At 41.4% G+C, this 16,270-nt stretch overlaps 1 protein-coding gene and 1 pseudogene across 1 annotated transcript; both read right to left on the bottom strand.

Moving 5' to 3' along the window:
• Nucleotides 1-7,541: 7,541 nt before the first annotated feature.
• LOC131418196 (CDGSH iron-sulfur domain-containing protein 1-like) lies at nucleotides 7,542-8,559 on the bottom strand (annotated as a pseudogene).
• Nucleotides 8,560-11,688: 3,129 nt separating this feature from the next.
• Nucleotides 11,689-14,141, bottom strand: DEFB129 (defensin beta 129). Its single transcript, XM_058562140.1, has 2 exons — nucleotides 14,084-14,141; nucleotides 11,689-12,131 (listed from the first exon to the last, which is right to left on the bottom strand). Exons 1-2 carry the CDS (start codon nucleotides 14,139-14,141, stop codon nucleotides 11,689-11,691), a joined length of 501 nt encoding a protein of 166 aa, XP_058418123.1.
• Between the last annotated feature and the right edge of the window lie 2,129 nt (nucleotides 14,142-16,270).

Below are 16,270 nucleotides of genomic sequence, written 5' to 3'. Positions count from 1 at the left end.
ACCCATATGGACATCTAAAAGTTATCTAGAAAGACAAAGACTGATAGAAGGTTTTCACTCCAATTGAGGAATCCCAAAGTTGATGATGACATGGACCACAGATCTGTACAATGAATTCCAAGTCTCTGCCACCAGGGAGCCCTTTCAGAGCTCAGAGGAAGTCCCTTAAGGACCACTCACCAACTTCCTCTCTCTCCTCCCAAATTAAAACAAAATAAATCTCAACAAACTCAAAGCTACTCTCCTTCCCAGAATAAGAGTTTACTTTGAGGGCTCATCACTGCAAGGAAGGAAACTACCACTTACTGGAAAAAGCTGTTATGTGTGAAAGTCGAGAGGAGTCTGGCTGGACTTGTGAGGGCGGTTCAGGGTGCTACAGGTGGCTGCTAACTTTGAAGGGCCTGATGATGCCTTTGGGTGCCTCATCAGAGACACAGTTTTGGATTCAGGGTCATGGAGCTGTCCTGAAATGAAGCATTTTTGATGTTGGGCAGCAATAAACTACTCTTGGGCCCTCTTCTTTCCGTGGATATTTAGATTCCAAGGGGCTCCATGGTTAGGGTCATCCCCTCTCTGCCATGCTTTCCTTTTTCTTACTCAGGTGTTTTTCTTACCCTAACTGAGCTTCCTGGGGTCATGTTCAGACGGGCAGCCAAGATTAGGAGAGGAAGTTTTGTGACGGAGCACTGCTCAGAGAGGTTGGCCTCATGTGCGCGTAGACTCTCACTTCAGCATTCAGTTTTCCTCAGGACTCGGGAGATCCGTGGTTGGTGGAGGTGCTGACTTCTTTTGGAGTCTGGAGCAGTCAGCTATGAACCCCGTGTGATGTGGTGCTTTATAACACCCTGAAGATGTCTCAAGAGGCAAAGCCTCTTCTACCCTTGGACTGAGAGTTCCTGAAGGGTGGAAATGGTGTCTTTTCCATTTTCACGGTCAGCCCAGCTTGGCGTAGGTAGGCACACTCAGCTCTGGGTGAGAGAGGAAAGCAAGTGGGTCTGAGAATGAACCCTAGGCTGCTTCTTCCAGATGCAAATTGGGATGGTCAATTGTTGGAGGGTAAGATACACTGCACTGATGGACCAATTAACAAACAAGGAACTGAGAGCGGATGGAAGAGAACAACTCCTTCCCATGAGAAAGAAATTCACGCCCAAGCAAACAAACATTCAGAGACCCATGGATGGAGGAAATGTTAAGTACTACTCTACACAGTATCACATGCATAACAGACCCTGTGAACCTGGGTCTGTAGTAAACCAAAAACATGGGACCAATTAAAGGACATTTCTTTGTTTTACATCATAATATATTAATTTATTTTTTATTTTATGCCTGTCCTCTGCCATTAGAATGTAATCCCCATGGGAGCAAGACTTTATTTATCTTGTTCACTTCAGAGTCCCAAGAATTTAGACTTACCTGGCACGTACTAGGTCCTCATTAAATAGTTGTCAGATGAATGAAAGAAAGACCAGAAACGTTGTAAGATGAACACAGCGCTGTCCTGATTTATGACATGGAAGGAAAGGGAACCATTTCTATTGGGTATAACTTTGGGCCACAGTGTTCCAGGTGTCTTATATAAGTTATATCGTTTGGTACTTTTAGTAACTATTCAAGGCAAGGAATATTCTCCCCATTTTGCAGATAAGGAATTGGAGTCAATGGGAATTCAAGTTTCTCAGTAGAGGTCCTACAATGAGTAAGTGGCAGAAATAAAATTCACACCCATGTCAATCAGACTCTAAGGGTTGTGTTTGAGAGGCTGGCCCCTCTGCAGGAGGAAAGGTGTCAAGGTCATGACTAGGTCAACAACAGCAATGTTACAAAGTGAGGCTGCAGCCAGAGGATGCAAATCGGGAATCCTTTCTTATGAGGTAGCCAGAGGAAAAAGTAGAGTGAAGACCACAGGAGCTCATCCAGCTACAGAAAGAATGTGCCAAGCAGAAGGGCAAGGTCTGCAGAGGCAGCATGGACAAAAGAGAGCCCCAGAGGCTATTGGCGGACATAGCATTCCTACAGACTGTCTATGTCAGAGGGAGATGGCCATAGAATTGTAAGTATTCCCAGTCTCACTGGCAAGACACTCCTATTGCAGTATATGTTCATTCATTCTTAATGCACCACACATTTGTTGATCACCTACTAATGTGCTAGACTCTGTTCTAGGCACAAAAAGTACCTATCTTCAGGAGCTGGCCTTCTAGTGGATCCACAGGACTATGTCATGCTAAGCTCTTAATTAATTTAATCAATTTCCATAGTTCTGACTCAGCAAACTTCTAGTTATGTTTGGGTTTTCTGGATAGGCCTGGCTAGGCAGAAAGAATTTGCTAATTATTTGGAATTTGAATTATTTTTTTTTTTTGCTGAGAAAGATTCACCCTGAGCTAACATCTGTTGCCAATCTTCCTCTTTTTGCTTGAGGAAGATTCACCCTAAGCTAACATTTGTGCCAATCTTCCCCTATTTTGTATGTGGATCGCCACCACAGCATGGCGGCCAACGAGTGGTGTAGGTCCACATCCAGGAACTGAACTTGACCTGCCAAAGTGGAGCACACCAAATTTAATCACTAGGCCATGGGGCCAGCCCCCAGAAATTTGAATATTTTGGTTTCTGTGATTTATAAAAGAGTAAGCTGGTGTCTGATGTATATTTATTGCTCCTGAACCTGCTTAGTGTGAGAAATGGAGTCACTCTGAGTGTGATGACAGAATTGGGTTTCTGAGCCAACAAGACTGGGATGAGATTTTGGACTTTTAGAAATTTATCAGGGAAATGCTTTCTCCTCTTTGTTCTTAGCAGGCTGGGAGTCCTGGGAGAAACAGGAGGTTTCTCTTCTATGTCCCTTTCTCTCCTTGCTGTTGAGAGAATAAGTCTTGTGCAAGGGGTTAATAGGTTGACTCAGGGGTTGGATGTCCTAAGACAGCCATAGCTCTACCACACACTGGCTTTGTGATCTTAGGAGACTCAGCCCTTTCATGCCTCAGTTTCATCATCTGTCAAATTGAGATAATCCTCCCTTCATAATAGGGCTGTTTAAGGACTAAATAAAGTGATTGATGTAAATGATTTGGCACAGTGCTGGCTTACACTAGGTGTCCAATAGCAATTTTCTCTGGGGATAGATTTCCTCTAGGTTACTAAAATTGAAACAAACCAGCTGAACCCTGTGTACTAAGAAGTATAGTGTGTAAAACATTTTATTTTAAAAAAGTTTGAACATGTGGAAAAGTAGATTGAATAGTGTAATAATGACCATTCATTTATCTACCGCAGATTCAATAATTGTCAACATTTTCCCATCTTTGCTTTGTCTCTCTCATATATATTTTTATGAACCATTTAAAAATATCTTACATATATCATAACACCTCACTCTTAAATACATCAAATGCATCTTCAAAAATATTAGAAATTCTCTGACATGATCCCAATACTATTATCACACCAAACAAAATTAACAGTAATACCCAGTGTCATCTAATTTCGTATTCAATTGTCCCCAATTGTCCCCAATTGTCTTTTACAGTTTCTTTTCTTTTCAAACCGGGATCCAATTAAGGACAGTACATTGTATTTGGTTGTTATGTCTCTTCATTCTTTTTAAATCTAGAGTAGTCACCCATCTTGTTCCCCCTCATTACATTGTGTTTTCAAGAGCCAGAGCAGTTTTCTTATAGAAAACTTGATTCTTGATTTGTCTGATTATTTCCTTGTGATGTTGTTTAATTTATTCATTTATTCTCTGAATTTTCTGTAAACTTACAGTTAAGTATGCAGGCTTCAGTTAATGTAGGTTAAACATTTTTGGCAATAGTATTTCCTGGGTGGTGTTGTGTGTTTTGTATTGTACTCCATTAAGAGGCACGCAATTTTGAAATGTGCCGGGATTAGGAATGGTAAATTTGAACACTGGATTAAGGTGGTGCAGCTGGATTTCTACCTTCTAAGTTACATTTCCTCCTTTGTCACTGGCTAATAATTTATGGGGTAAAACTTTGACACCATGCAAATACCTAGTTCTCCATCAACATTTCCCCTAATTTAGTATCCATTTATGATCCTTATCTGAATCAAGTTTTTCATTTGGGCTTGCAAATTGGTGATTTTTCTCATTCTATCATGTGAGGAATACATTTTTTTTTGAGGACAATTACTATATGTGGATGCAGGTGTGCTTATGTCCAGGGAGATGATCTCTCAGATAGGTCCTGACTGAATCTAAGTAGCCCTCCTTGTCCTCAGGTTACTTTTCTCCATCACCCCCTCAGCCTTCTGATCACTTAGTTCTTTACATTGTACCTGCCAAACCTGGGGTAACTGGCCAGGTGTCTTAGTCTGTTCAGGCTGCTGTAACAGAATAACATAGAAAGGTGGTTCTTATTTTTTATTTTATTTATTTATTTATTTATGAGGAAGATCAGCCCTGAGCTAACATCCGTGCCAATCTTCCTCTTTTTGCTGAGGAAGACTGGCCCTGGGCTAACATCTGTGCCCATCTTCCTCTACTTTATATGGGACGCCGCCACAGCATGGCTTGATAAGCAGTGCATCGGTGCGCACCCAGGATCCGAACCTGGGCTGCCAGCAGCGGAGCGCACGCACTTAACTGCTATGCCACGGGGCCGGCCCCAGAACGGGTGGTTTTTAAACAACAGGCATTTATTTCTCAGTTCTGGAGCCTGGGAATTCCAAGATCAAGGTGCTGGCAAATTTAGTATCTGGTGAGAGCCCGCTTCCTGGTTCATAGAAGGCCATCTTCTCACCGCATCCTCACATGGTGGAAGGGGCAAGAGTGCTCTCTGGGGTCTCTTTTGTAAGGGGACTAATCCCATTCATGAGGGCTCTGCTCTCATAACCTAATCACCTCCCAGAGGCCCCACCTCCTAATACCATCACAGTGAGGGGTAGGATTTTTCAACATATGAATTTTGAGGGGACACAAACATTCAGACTATAGCACCAGGCTTCTAGTTCTGGCCTTAGCTTATTGGTTAGCTCAGCTTGAGCTCTGCAGGCCAACACCAAGGCATTTCAACCAATCTGTGGTGGAAATGTCTCATGGAGTTTCTCATTGATTGAAATGAATGTTCAAACTTTATATCCTAAATCCTTGGGATAAGCGTATGAAGTAGGCACAGCCTTGTGGCGTGTGCTTGTCTGTGTGTTAGGCAGTGATCACCACAGACAAGCCTCCCTGACTAAAAAGGAGACAGGATCATTTGCAATAGAGAGAAAAGCAACTCAAAACGGCTTAGGCACAAAAAGACATTTATCAGCTCAAGTATCTGAGGTGTCTAGAAATGTGGCTGCTTCAAGCAGGCTCGGTCTAGTGATTTCAACATCATCAAGACTCTTACCACATGCTTTTCTCTGGGTGTTCATCTTGTTCTCCCATTCTGCACACAGGCTTTCTCTGTGTGGTGGAGAATGTGGCCCAAAGCAGCACTAGATTCATTTCTTTCGAGGATGAGGCCCCTGAGGCAAGAGCCTAGTTCCAAATGGAACTATCCTGGGACAGAATTCTGACTGGTCCAGCTGGAGCCATATGCCCTCACCTGCACTAATCACTTTGGCCAGGCCAATGTCAATCAAAATAGGGGAGGCCTTGGATGAGCACCCAACTTGTGGTCAGGGGCAGGTGGTAGTGTGATGGGCAGACTCAGAAGTTGATTTGGTTTGGGAGAGGGGGAGAGAGCTAAGCCCTCTCTCCAGATTTTCTTTACATATTCCTTTGCTGATCAGTCAGCATTTAACAAGGATCGGTTAATAGTTAAGTGGGTGTAGGCTTGCAGACTCCCAGAGAGTCTGGGTGAGAGAGCAGGGCAAGGGAGCAAGAGGAAATAATCTGTCTTGGATTAGAGGTGGGGAGGGGCGCTCTGGAAGCAGGGGTTTCCTCTGACCCTCAGTGTCCAAGAGGGCTAACTCTGGGATATAGATATATTTCTTTCTGGAGGTGGAGTGGAGTGAGGGCCAGAGCAAAGGTTGAAATCACCCAGTAGAAATTAGACTTCTATCCCTCACTTTCTCAGGACCAGAAACACCAATAGCATCTTCTCTGAGTTCTACAGACACTAGACGCACCCCGTTTGTAAAGGATGACTTGAGTGCTGCCTAATAACCTTGAGGAGGTCAAGGATGAAAGTCCCTCAGGTCTTCTTGTCACTGACTTTAGGGCTTAGATTACTAGACGGGCCTTCCTCACGCTATGCTACTCAAATCCCGGAGATCAAATAAAGCTGCCCAGAATCTCTGGCAACTGTGAGTATGTACATTCTGTTGTTCCTCACTCTCGCCTCGCCCCCTTACTCTGCAATCTCCGAGGCCTTGAACCTCCCTGCACCTCTCAAAGCTCCACCCCCTAGAGTTACCTAACTCTGCTCATTCTTTAAGAGCAGATCAGGTCTCAGCTCTTCCTGGAACCCACTGCTGTTTCCTCTCTTCCACATCCTTAGCACCCACTCCCCTTTGCCTACCCAGGGCTGGAGCCTCTTTCTTCCTACAGGTGGCAGTGAGCATCACTTTCGCTGTATGCATCTCACTGTTCTGTAGTCATTTATCTATTCTCTATCTTAGTTGACTGTGTGTGTTTTAAAGTATAGAAATGATTAGAGACCATTCATCTCCTAATCCTTAGTGTCTTGCCCAGAGACGAGCAAAGAGCAAATGCTAATAAATACTTGTTGGATGGCAGAAGAAATGTAAAGAATGTACTTTTAAAAAATGAATACAAAGAAGTTACCACCCCTTTATTATTGACCTGGCCCACTTACAGCTAAGCTGAGTAACATTCATGGTTCATTTTGAGCGAAAACACAGAAGCCATATTTTCTCAATGTCATTACCACTGTCAAGAAGAAAATTAAGGTCATAACAGATTTTTCCGAGATTGTATTAAGAAATTAATGTAACTTAATCACACACAATTTACTTTCTAGGTTAACTAAGTAATGTGAAAGGGTGATACTTTTTCTTCGAAACTAATAAGTACAATCTGCATATACTTGATTTTGAGGATAATTTAATGTGTTAACTAACTTCTACATACATCTATATTCTAATGTCATTATTTTAAATGTAAAGAAACAGATCCTTAGAAGACCGAAATAACACTCAGGCCATGAGGTTTGTTTTTCCTTTTTTTTTTTTTTTTTTTGCAAATGAGCACCATGATGTGTTAAGTAAGGCAAATGCCTTGAATATGAAAGTTGTGGTTTGCAATACACCACATCTAGAACTCCTGGGGGGTGAATTAGAAGCGGTAGTCATTCTAATTAAACGATCAGGTAACATCATGACAAGTTGGTTTGCAGCATCAAAACTATCCATTTAGGGGCCTGCCTTGTGGTGTAGTGGTTTAGGAGCACTTTGGTGGCCCGGGGTTCAGAGGTTCAGGTTCTGGGTGCGGACCTACATCATTCATCAGCCATGCTGTGGCGGCGACCCACATACAAAATAGAGGAAGATGTTAGCTCAGGTTGAATCTTCCTCACTAAACAAGCAAACAAACAAAAACAAAAGAAAAAGCTATCCATTTAAGTTTCTTTTTTCTTGGTGATTAGAGGTCCCGTGTAGTCTCCAGTCTCTTCTGTGTGTTTTGTGTGAGACACATCACAGAATGGAAACTTTTCAGATCTCCAATAATGGCCCTACACAGCTTTATCTCCCAAATCCTCCATGTCAAAAGCATCCTGGGGATATTTCTCTGGATGTGAAAACTTACCATAGATTTGTTGCAAGGATCTTTAACATAAAGTCTGTTGTAAGCTAAATAACCAATCGCAGCTGTCCCAGCAGCCATGGTAACTGCTGTGATCCATCCAACTCATCTGCTGGAACTGGAAGTCAGGCTCACGGTGCTGTCACTTGCAAAGAGTGTGTACAGGACACTGAGCAGAAATGGACTCTTTTCCTTCCCCCCCAAATAGCAATTTTTGGTATTAGTAAATTCAAAGCCAGTTTGTGTGCAAAACTTCAAATGATTTGACAACAGTTAAATAATCATTCCACGCTTGCTGCCTTCCGCTATGCATTCTGTGAGTTTTATTCTCATAGTTAACGATAAACAGTCAAGCGTGAACATGCTTTACATAAACTGATATCTTGGGTTTGAGTACAAAAATCTTACTAAGGTTGCTCAGCTTTGCCCACAGCCAGTGATTGACAAACCCAGAAAGGAGGCAGAGGCTTAGGGCGTTTTAAGAGGAATCTGTTGTTCCTACCTCTTTTTGCCCAGAGCTCAGACAGGAGGAAAAGGATACCATCTCTTTTACGGCCTCTATTAGTCTGCTAGGGCTGCTATAACAAAATGTCACAGACTGGGTGGCTAAAACAACAGAAATGTATTTTCTCACAGTTCTGGAGCCTGGAAGTTTAAGATCAAGGTGTTGGCAGGTTTGGTTTCTCCGAGTCTCCTCCTTGGCTTGTAGGTGGCCGTCTACTTGCTGTGTCCTCACTTGGTCTTTCCTCTGTGCAAGCACATCCCTGGTGTCTCTTCCTTTTCTTATAAGGATACCAGTAATATTGGATTAGGCCCCACCTATATTACCTCATTTAACTTCAATTACCTCTTTAAAGGCCTTATCTCCAAATATAGCCACATTGGGGGTTAGGGCTTCAACATATGAATTTTTTTGAGGGACACAGTTCAGTCTATAACACGGTCCTTGGCTCATTTAGTATGCTGTCAAAGAAAGTATATAAGCCCTTGTCTTCCATGGGAGCAGGACAGGCCAGAACAGTCTCCGTCTCCCTGAGGAGATGAGTAGAGAGCAGGGAAGCCATCAATGATGCTGTTTCTTGCTCAGATTTCGACCCACTCACTTGGGTACAGGCTGGAGCCGAGACAAGCAGTGCCCGCTGCTGTGTGCCTGCTTTGTCCTCCAGGACCCTCCGTACTCCTTCCTACTTTCTGAGCCTCAGCTATTGACCGATGGCTTTTACTTTATTAAAATTAACATCTTTTCTGGACATTATCTCCAGCTCCCAACTTTTAATCTATAGTTTTATTTAATGCCTTTCTCTCCATCATCTGAGGTTATTTACAGGCCAACCTAATTTATATACACTCATAATAGTCTCTCACTTTACAGTTTTTACAAGTGACAATTCATGATCATAAATATTTTCAAAGTAGTTCTGGACTGGAGATTGGGCCATTATAAGTAAATGGTTGGTAAAGGGAGGGTCTTCTAATAAGTTAGGATTCACCCCTGAGCCCTCTTTTCCTCATCAGCCCTGTCCTCTTTTCTCTCCTGCCATAGGAGCAGCAACATCAACAGCATGTATGAGATTAACATGCTACATGGCAAAAGCAGGGATTCAGCTTCATACATAGTTCAGGGTAGGGTAGCAGGTTGTTTGTTTATTTATGTATTTATTTATTTCTGGATGACTCACTTTGAAGTGCTCTATAGAAGCAGTGCTAGTTAGTGGAATGTTCATGGGCTTCTAATTTGATCAGTCTGAATTTGAATATTGGCTCAGAGAAGCTAAAAAATTCAGAGTCACACAGCCCCTGAATGGTGGGGTTTGGGGGCAGCACTGGATGTGCCAGGGTGAATCCTAACCTCGTAGACCCTGAGTGGCAGGTGTGCTGGGATGAACCCAAGGGAGAGCTTCCAGTCACTGTGGGGTTCCCAAGGCTTAGAAAAAGGCCCCTCTTTGCCTTTAAAATGGAAAATCTAATGTTTCCGCCAAGAATATTAATGAGCAATTGCAAAGGTTGCCAGTTCTGGCTTCTCTGAATTGAAGAATAACCAGTTCTGTCTGGGAAATGTAGCCTTTATTCTGGCTGGCCTTGGCCAGCTGACATTAGGAATGGTTCTGTTACTGTAGTGAAAGGAGAGAACAGATATCGGAGACTTACCAGTACAGTGAATGTGGGATTTCCCTGAAGGAAAGGGATATTCTCCAGTATCATTTCTCCTGAGAGAGATGGGTGAGTTCTGTCATAGGAAATGAGGACTCAAAAGAAGATCTTAAACTTAAATGAGAAAGAAACTTTCTCTTCTTTCTGTGGGTAGACAATGAAGAGAGCGCTACAACTGTGGGCAGGTAAACCGGACTTTCAAGAGTTTGGCAGATAGCTGTAGCAGGCAGGGAATCTAATGCCCATAAGATATACTTTGCCCATAAGATATACTTGAGGTTTTTCAGGGAACATGTATCTACCAGGAGTTGAAGTTATTCTTTGTGTGGCAACTCTTTTCTGTTGTACAAAAACTTTGAGGAATATATTTTAAAAAGTTGCATTCTAGTATCATTGAGGGGCATTGTGGGAAAATCTTTGCCTTCCTTAGGGTGACGCTGTAGTAACAAACCAGTAGGTTAAGGGAAGGTGTTCTTTACATTGAAGGAGGTGATAATGTAGCAGAGAGGAATATGTTAAAAACCTGGAATAGGGATGTGTGCCATTATAATTTGGGCAATAAGAGGAAGTATGACCTGGGACATAATGAAGTGGATTCTGGGATATAATGTTTACGTCTCTATTTTATGAAAGAATAAATGGATGCTTATATATGGTTAAGTGATTTGTTCGAGGCCACAGAGCCTTGAACTAGCTAAAAAGTGCTAGAACCAGAATGTTAGCTCAGGAGCATCAGACCTGAACTTCTATCCTCTTAAATTATATATCACGGATTTCAGAAATATGGCTGTCTTCTCTAGATTAGCATCATCTCCTTTGCCTAACAGTCCTATAGCTACCTGTGCCCTCAAAACTCTCTAACCTAGGCCTGTCCAATGTGGTAGCCACATGCCACATGAGCACTTGAAATGTAGCTAGTATGAACTGAAATGTGCTGTAAGGGTAATATGCATATGAGATGTTAAAGACTTAGTACAAAAAAAGAATGCAAAATATCTCAAATAATTTTTATATTGATTACATGCAGAAATGATAATGTTTTGGATTTACTGCATTAAATAAAATGCATTATTAATATTTACTTCACCTATTTCATTTTACTTTTTTGAATGTGGCTTCTAGAAAATTCAGAATTACTTACAGGGTTTGCATTTGTGGTCTGCATTTCATATCTGTTGGAAGTACCACCCTACCTATTGCGTTCTGTCCCGTTGGGAATCTTGTTAGAAACATCTTGGCCCAGAGATAGAAGTCCTACACCTTCTCCCTTACCCCTGCTTCCGTGCCCCTACTCCCCCATATTTTTGTCTTAAATGGCTCCATGAATTAGGCTATGTTCTTCTGTGGAGAAGGTACACTCTGTCTCCCCACATCCTATTTCGCAAATGGGCCTTTCCTCCAAAATCTATGAAAAAAGAAAATATGTCCCCTGATGTCTTCCTTCCTATTGCCCCAAGAAAAGCACACCATAGGAGACCCATAAATCCTTGTTACAGAGGCCTAATCTGGGCCATCCACGGACCAAATTCAATGCTGTGGTCACCATTCCCGGCGCTTGCTTTTTCTGGGCCTGTAAACTAAAATTCCATCCCTCTCCAGCTCTATCTCCTTTGTGAGGTCCCTGTGAAAACGATAACATTATATAAACTACAGGTGCTTAAACAGTATTTATTCAATGACTGATGACGGAGGAAACAGTTCTGTATCATTTTATAGATAGCAAAGATAGAGAGGAACTTGGTGTTTTAAGGGAAAGACCCACATCCCTGCTCATCTGTTTCCTCCAGTTCCAGTCGTAGTGGCGGCAGTGTCTATGGTGGTGGTGCTGGTGGTGGGGAGTTGGTAGCTGAATCTCTGCTTCTTTTGGTGTCACTCTTGGGAGAAGTAGCAGTGTATATAATCTTTCCTGAGATCCTGGGGTTGATGGTGGCAGAGTTCACAGGGATGGCATTTGGGACGATGATGGTGTTGATGTTGGCCAAAGGGCCTGTACTTTTGCTTTTGGGGAGAGAAGATAAAATATGATGCTTCGTTTGCATCACAGCATTAGAATTCTTGGTAGTTTTTCGCAGTTCTTGGGAATCCTCTTCAAATATGTGAGACATTTCATTCATGTGGCTTTTTATCAGTTGAACCACTTTTGGTCCAATGCAACAATTTTTCTTCTTGCATTTCTGTATCTCTTTTTCATTCACGGCACAATGGTCTTTGCATCTCCCCAAACCCATTAAACATCTTCTCAAGCCCAAGTATTCTGCGCAAAGAAAAGAGAAAACCATTGGGCTAAGGTTAATAACTAAATATGATGTTAAAACTGCTGGATGGAGAGGAATAGAGCAAAAGGAATTTCTTTAATGCTAGATTTTAAGTACAGTGTTTAGGGAAGTTAATGGAGGCATCCGGCAGGCCAAGAAAGTCTCTACACACCTCTGAAATCCAAAATAAATCTCCTCTAGGGGCCGGCCTGGTGGCGTAGTGGTTAAGTTCGCACGCACTGCTTTGGCAGCCCAGGATTCGTGGGTTCAGATCCTGGGTGCAGACCTACTCACCACTCAACAAGCCATGCTGTGGCGGCATCCTACATACAAAATAGAGGAAGATGGGCACAGATGTTCACTCAGGGCCAATTTTCCTCAGCAAAAAAGAGGAAGATTGGCAACAGAGGTTAGCTGAGGGCCAATCTTCCTCACCAAATAAATAAATAAATAAATCTCCTCTCTAGTCTTCCCTCATTGAGTGACTTTAAAAATCTTTAAAAAAGAAAAGGAAACTTAGTTACTTGCTTCAGGATAGGATTTTAGACCTCCTACTTAGCATCTTAGACACTTGTAGGGCACCACTTTCTCTCCCCACGATCCTAGGAAATATCAAGAAGAGTAAAATCTGACATGAAGTTAATCCAAGAAAGAATTTCAAAAGAGAATCAATAGGACTTTCAGGAGTGCTGGCTTCTTGACAAACCCAGTAGTCCATGACCTTGCCCTCCTTGACAGTCACTTGACCTGTGTTTCCTGGGGCATGGTGTTCTATCATTTTCGGCCTCTCTGGACACTCTGTCCCTCAGAGGTCTTATTCATCATCATAGCCTTAACCTAATCTCTATCAAGATAACTCCCACATTGTTATCTATAGCTCTGAATTCCCTGCTCAGTTTAGTACCTCAGCTTCATCTGCCGGATGATTTTTCCATCCCAATGCCTCATCTTTTTTTCTGAATCAAGAAAGTTCTCCCTTACTCATCTTAACAATTCAACGGATTTTTCATAAATAACAAGACATTTATGTAGCATCTAATGTTCATGTAAATTTCAACATTGTTTCTCACCAAAGACAAAACAGTAAAATTCCTGTATTTCAAGCAGCTCCATTGATTAAACCCTCTGTACTGATGTGGAATTTGAGACTCGTGTGCTAAGTGACTTTACCCAAGATGACACAGCTATACTTGCTTATGTTACCACTCTTCTCTTAGGGTCCCAAGATAAAAACATTAGAAACATCGTTGAGTCTTTCACTTTCTCTTCTCTGACCTATTGCCAATTATTCCAAATAGCCAGGTGATTCCAATCTGAAATAAGTCTCAATGCTTCTCTCTTCTTTTCAAAAAACAATGGCCAATCCTCTGGTTCAACCTTTTGCCACAATGTGGTCCTAGATGCTCTTAGGGGTAATTTGGGGGTTTCCAAGAAGACAAAGGCTGAGAGAAGGGATGAAACTAAGTAAATATCTGTAAAAGTTGAAATGGAGAACATAGACCTGTTTACTGGATGCTAAGAGGAGACTTTTTTGAGCATATGGGTAAGGATCTCTTCTTTATTACACCAAGGTGAAAATTGATAGGAACCTTTGCTTTAAGAGATGGTTTAAATTAGAAATAGAGCAAAAATGAGGTAGACTTGGGCTGAGTCCCAGATGATAGCTACGTGGAGGGCAGGAAGTCAGCTTTATATGTTGGATAGTTTCTGAGTACACAAAAAACAACCTACTTTCTCTGTGGCTCCCTGTGTGTCCCCATGAGACACAGTCTGGGGTTGGGGCCTATGGGGCTGCCTGGGGGATGGTGCATGACTGATGCAATAGGTAAACTCTTCAGCCATCTTTTTGGGCATCTCGTCTTTCAGCATCTCTTTGGGTTCTCATTGTCATGGACAGCCAAATCCCTGCTTCCTCACATCAACCCCTCTTAAACCCAGGATTCCATATTACCTGTGTTCACCTGGTACTGAAGCATGAGGCTGGCAAAGACAGGGAAAAGGAGCTTCATGGCTGGGTGCCAGAGAGGAAGCCTTGGATCTCTGTTGGCGTTCTTGAGCTCCAGCCTTTATTGGCCTCTTCATGGCCTTAGGCCATGAGCAGTGAAGTGCAGCCAAAACTCACAGCAGTTGTGTTTTCTCTGATTTTGTTTGAGAACAGCCTTTCCTGAACACTTCTACACAGCAAATTCTCTGTTCTTGATTCTAGGGCGGAAATATAAGACATCTAATTTATTAAAGAAAGGGCAAGGTGTTTATATCTCTCCTTAATGTTTGAGCAGGACAAGAGTAATATACTCGCTTCACTACTGGTCAGCCTAATTATGCCTAAGGCACTTGGTGTGTGAGAATCAGAAGAGCAGAAATCGCTATAACCATAGACTTCCGGAGGATAGAGACTGTCTTTTTTGTACTGGTGACTCCAGTGGCCAGCATGGGTACTGGATCAACATAAGAACTCAATACATGTTTGTTGAATGAATTTGTGAGAGGCACTTCTTGGCATAACTTGAACTTCTTTTTTTTTAATTGAGATATAATTTATATATAACACTATGTTAGTTCCAGGTGTACAACATAATGATTCAATATACGTGTATATACTCAGAAGTGGAATTGCTAGATCATATAGTGGTTTTATTTTTACTTTTTTGAGGGGCCTCCATACTATTTCCATAGTGACTGAACCAATTTACATTCCCACTAACAGTGCAAAAGGGTTCCCTTTTTTCCACATCCTTGCCAACACTTACTGTCTCTTGTCTTCTCAATGATAGCCATTCTAACAGGTGTGAGGTGATATCTCATTGTGGTTTTGATTTGCATTTACTTGATGATTAGGGATGTTGAGCATATTTTCATGTACCTGTTGGCCATCTTATGTCTTGGAAAAATGTGTATTCAGATCCTCTGCCCATTTTTTAATTGGATTATTTGGTTTTTGCTATTGAGTTGTATGAGTTCTTTATATATTTTGGATATTAACTCCTTATCAGATATATGATTTGCAAATATTTTATCCCATTTGGGAGGTTGCTTTTTCATTTTGTTGATGGTTTCTTTTGCTGTGCAGGAGGTTGTTAGTTTGATGTGGTCTTATTTGCTTATCTTCGCTTTTGTTGGCTTTGCTTTGGTGTCAAATCCAAAAAATTGTCTCCAAGTCCAATGTCAAGGAGGTTGCCACCTATGTTTTCTTCTAGGAATTTTATGATTTCAGGTTTTACATTCAAGTCTTTAGTCCATTTTGAGTTATTTTTTGTGTATGATGTGTAAGATAGTGGGCCAGTTTCATTTTTCTAAATATGGCTGTCCGTTTTCCCAGCACTGTTAATGGAAGAGACTGTCCTTTCTCCATTGTATATAATCTTGGCTCCTTTGTTGTAAATTAATTGACTGTATATGCATGGTTTTATTTCTGGGATCTCTATTCTTTCTGCCGCATTCACCTATATGTCTGTTTTCATGCCAATACCATACTGTTTTGATTACTATAGCTTTATAATACAGTTTGAAATCAGGGAGTATGATGCCTCCAGCTTTGTTCTTCTTTCTCAAGATTGCTTTTCTATTTGGGGTCTCTTGTGGTTCCAAACAAATTTTAAGATTGTTTGTTCTATTTCTGTGAAAAATGCCAATGGAATTTTGATAGGGATTGCATTGAATCTGTAGACTGCTCTGGGTAGTTTGGACATTTTTAACAATACTAACTTTTCCAACTCAGGAGCATGGAATATCTTTCTATTTATTTGTGTCTTCTTTAGTGTATTTCATCAGTGTCTTATAGTTTTCAGTGTACAGCTCTTTCACCTCCTTGGTTAAATTTATTCCTAGGTATTTTACTTTTTTTGATGAAATTGAAAATGGGGTTGTTTTCTTAATTTATCTTTCTGATAGTTCATCATTAGTGTATAGAAACACAACAGATTTTTGTATATTGATTTTGTATCCTGAAATTATATTGAACTCATTTATTAGTTCTATCAGTTTTATTTTTGTAGAATTTTTAGAGTTTTCTACACATAAAAGTTGTCATCTGCAAATAGTGACAGTTTTACTTCTTCCTTTCTGATATGGATGCCTTTTATTACTTTTTCTTGCCCAACTGCTCTTGCTAGGACTTTCAATACTGTGTTGAATAAAA

This window comes from Diceros bicornis, chromosome 19 (assembly GCF_020826845.1).
Source record: "Diceros bicornis minor isolate mBicDic1 chromosome 19, mDicBic1.mat.cur, whole genome shotgun sequence".
NCBI classification, from domain to species: domain Eukaryota; kingdom Metazoa; phylum Chordata; class Mammalia; order Perissodactyla; family Rhinocerotidae; genus Diceros; species Diceros bicornis.
The sequence above is the reverse complement of the archived record's forward strand: the minus strand, read 5'-3'. Positions and strand labels throughout refer to the sequence as shown.

Excerpts from the sequence above, each read along its gene's own strand:
- DEFB129 (XM_058562140.1), bottom strand. The coding sequence starts at position 14,141 with ATGAAGCTCCTTTTCCCTGTCTTTGCCAGCCTCATGCTTCAGTACCAG. Across the intron at positions 12,132-14,083 it reads TCAGTACCAGGTGAACACAG|AATACTTGGGCTTGAGAAGA; the intron begins GTAATATGGAAT and ends TTCTTTGCGCAG.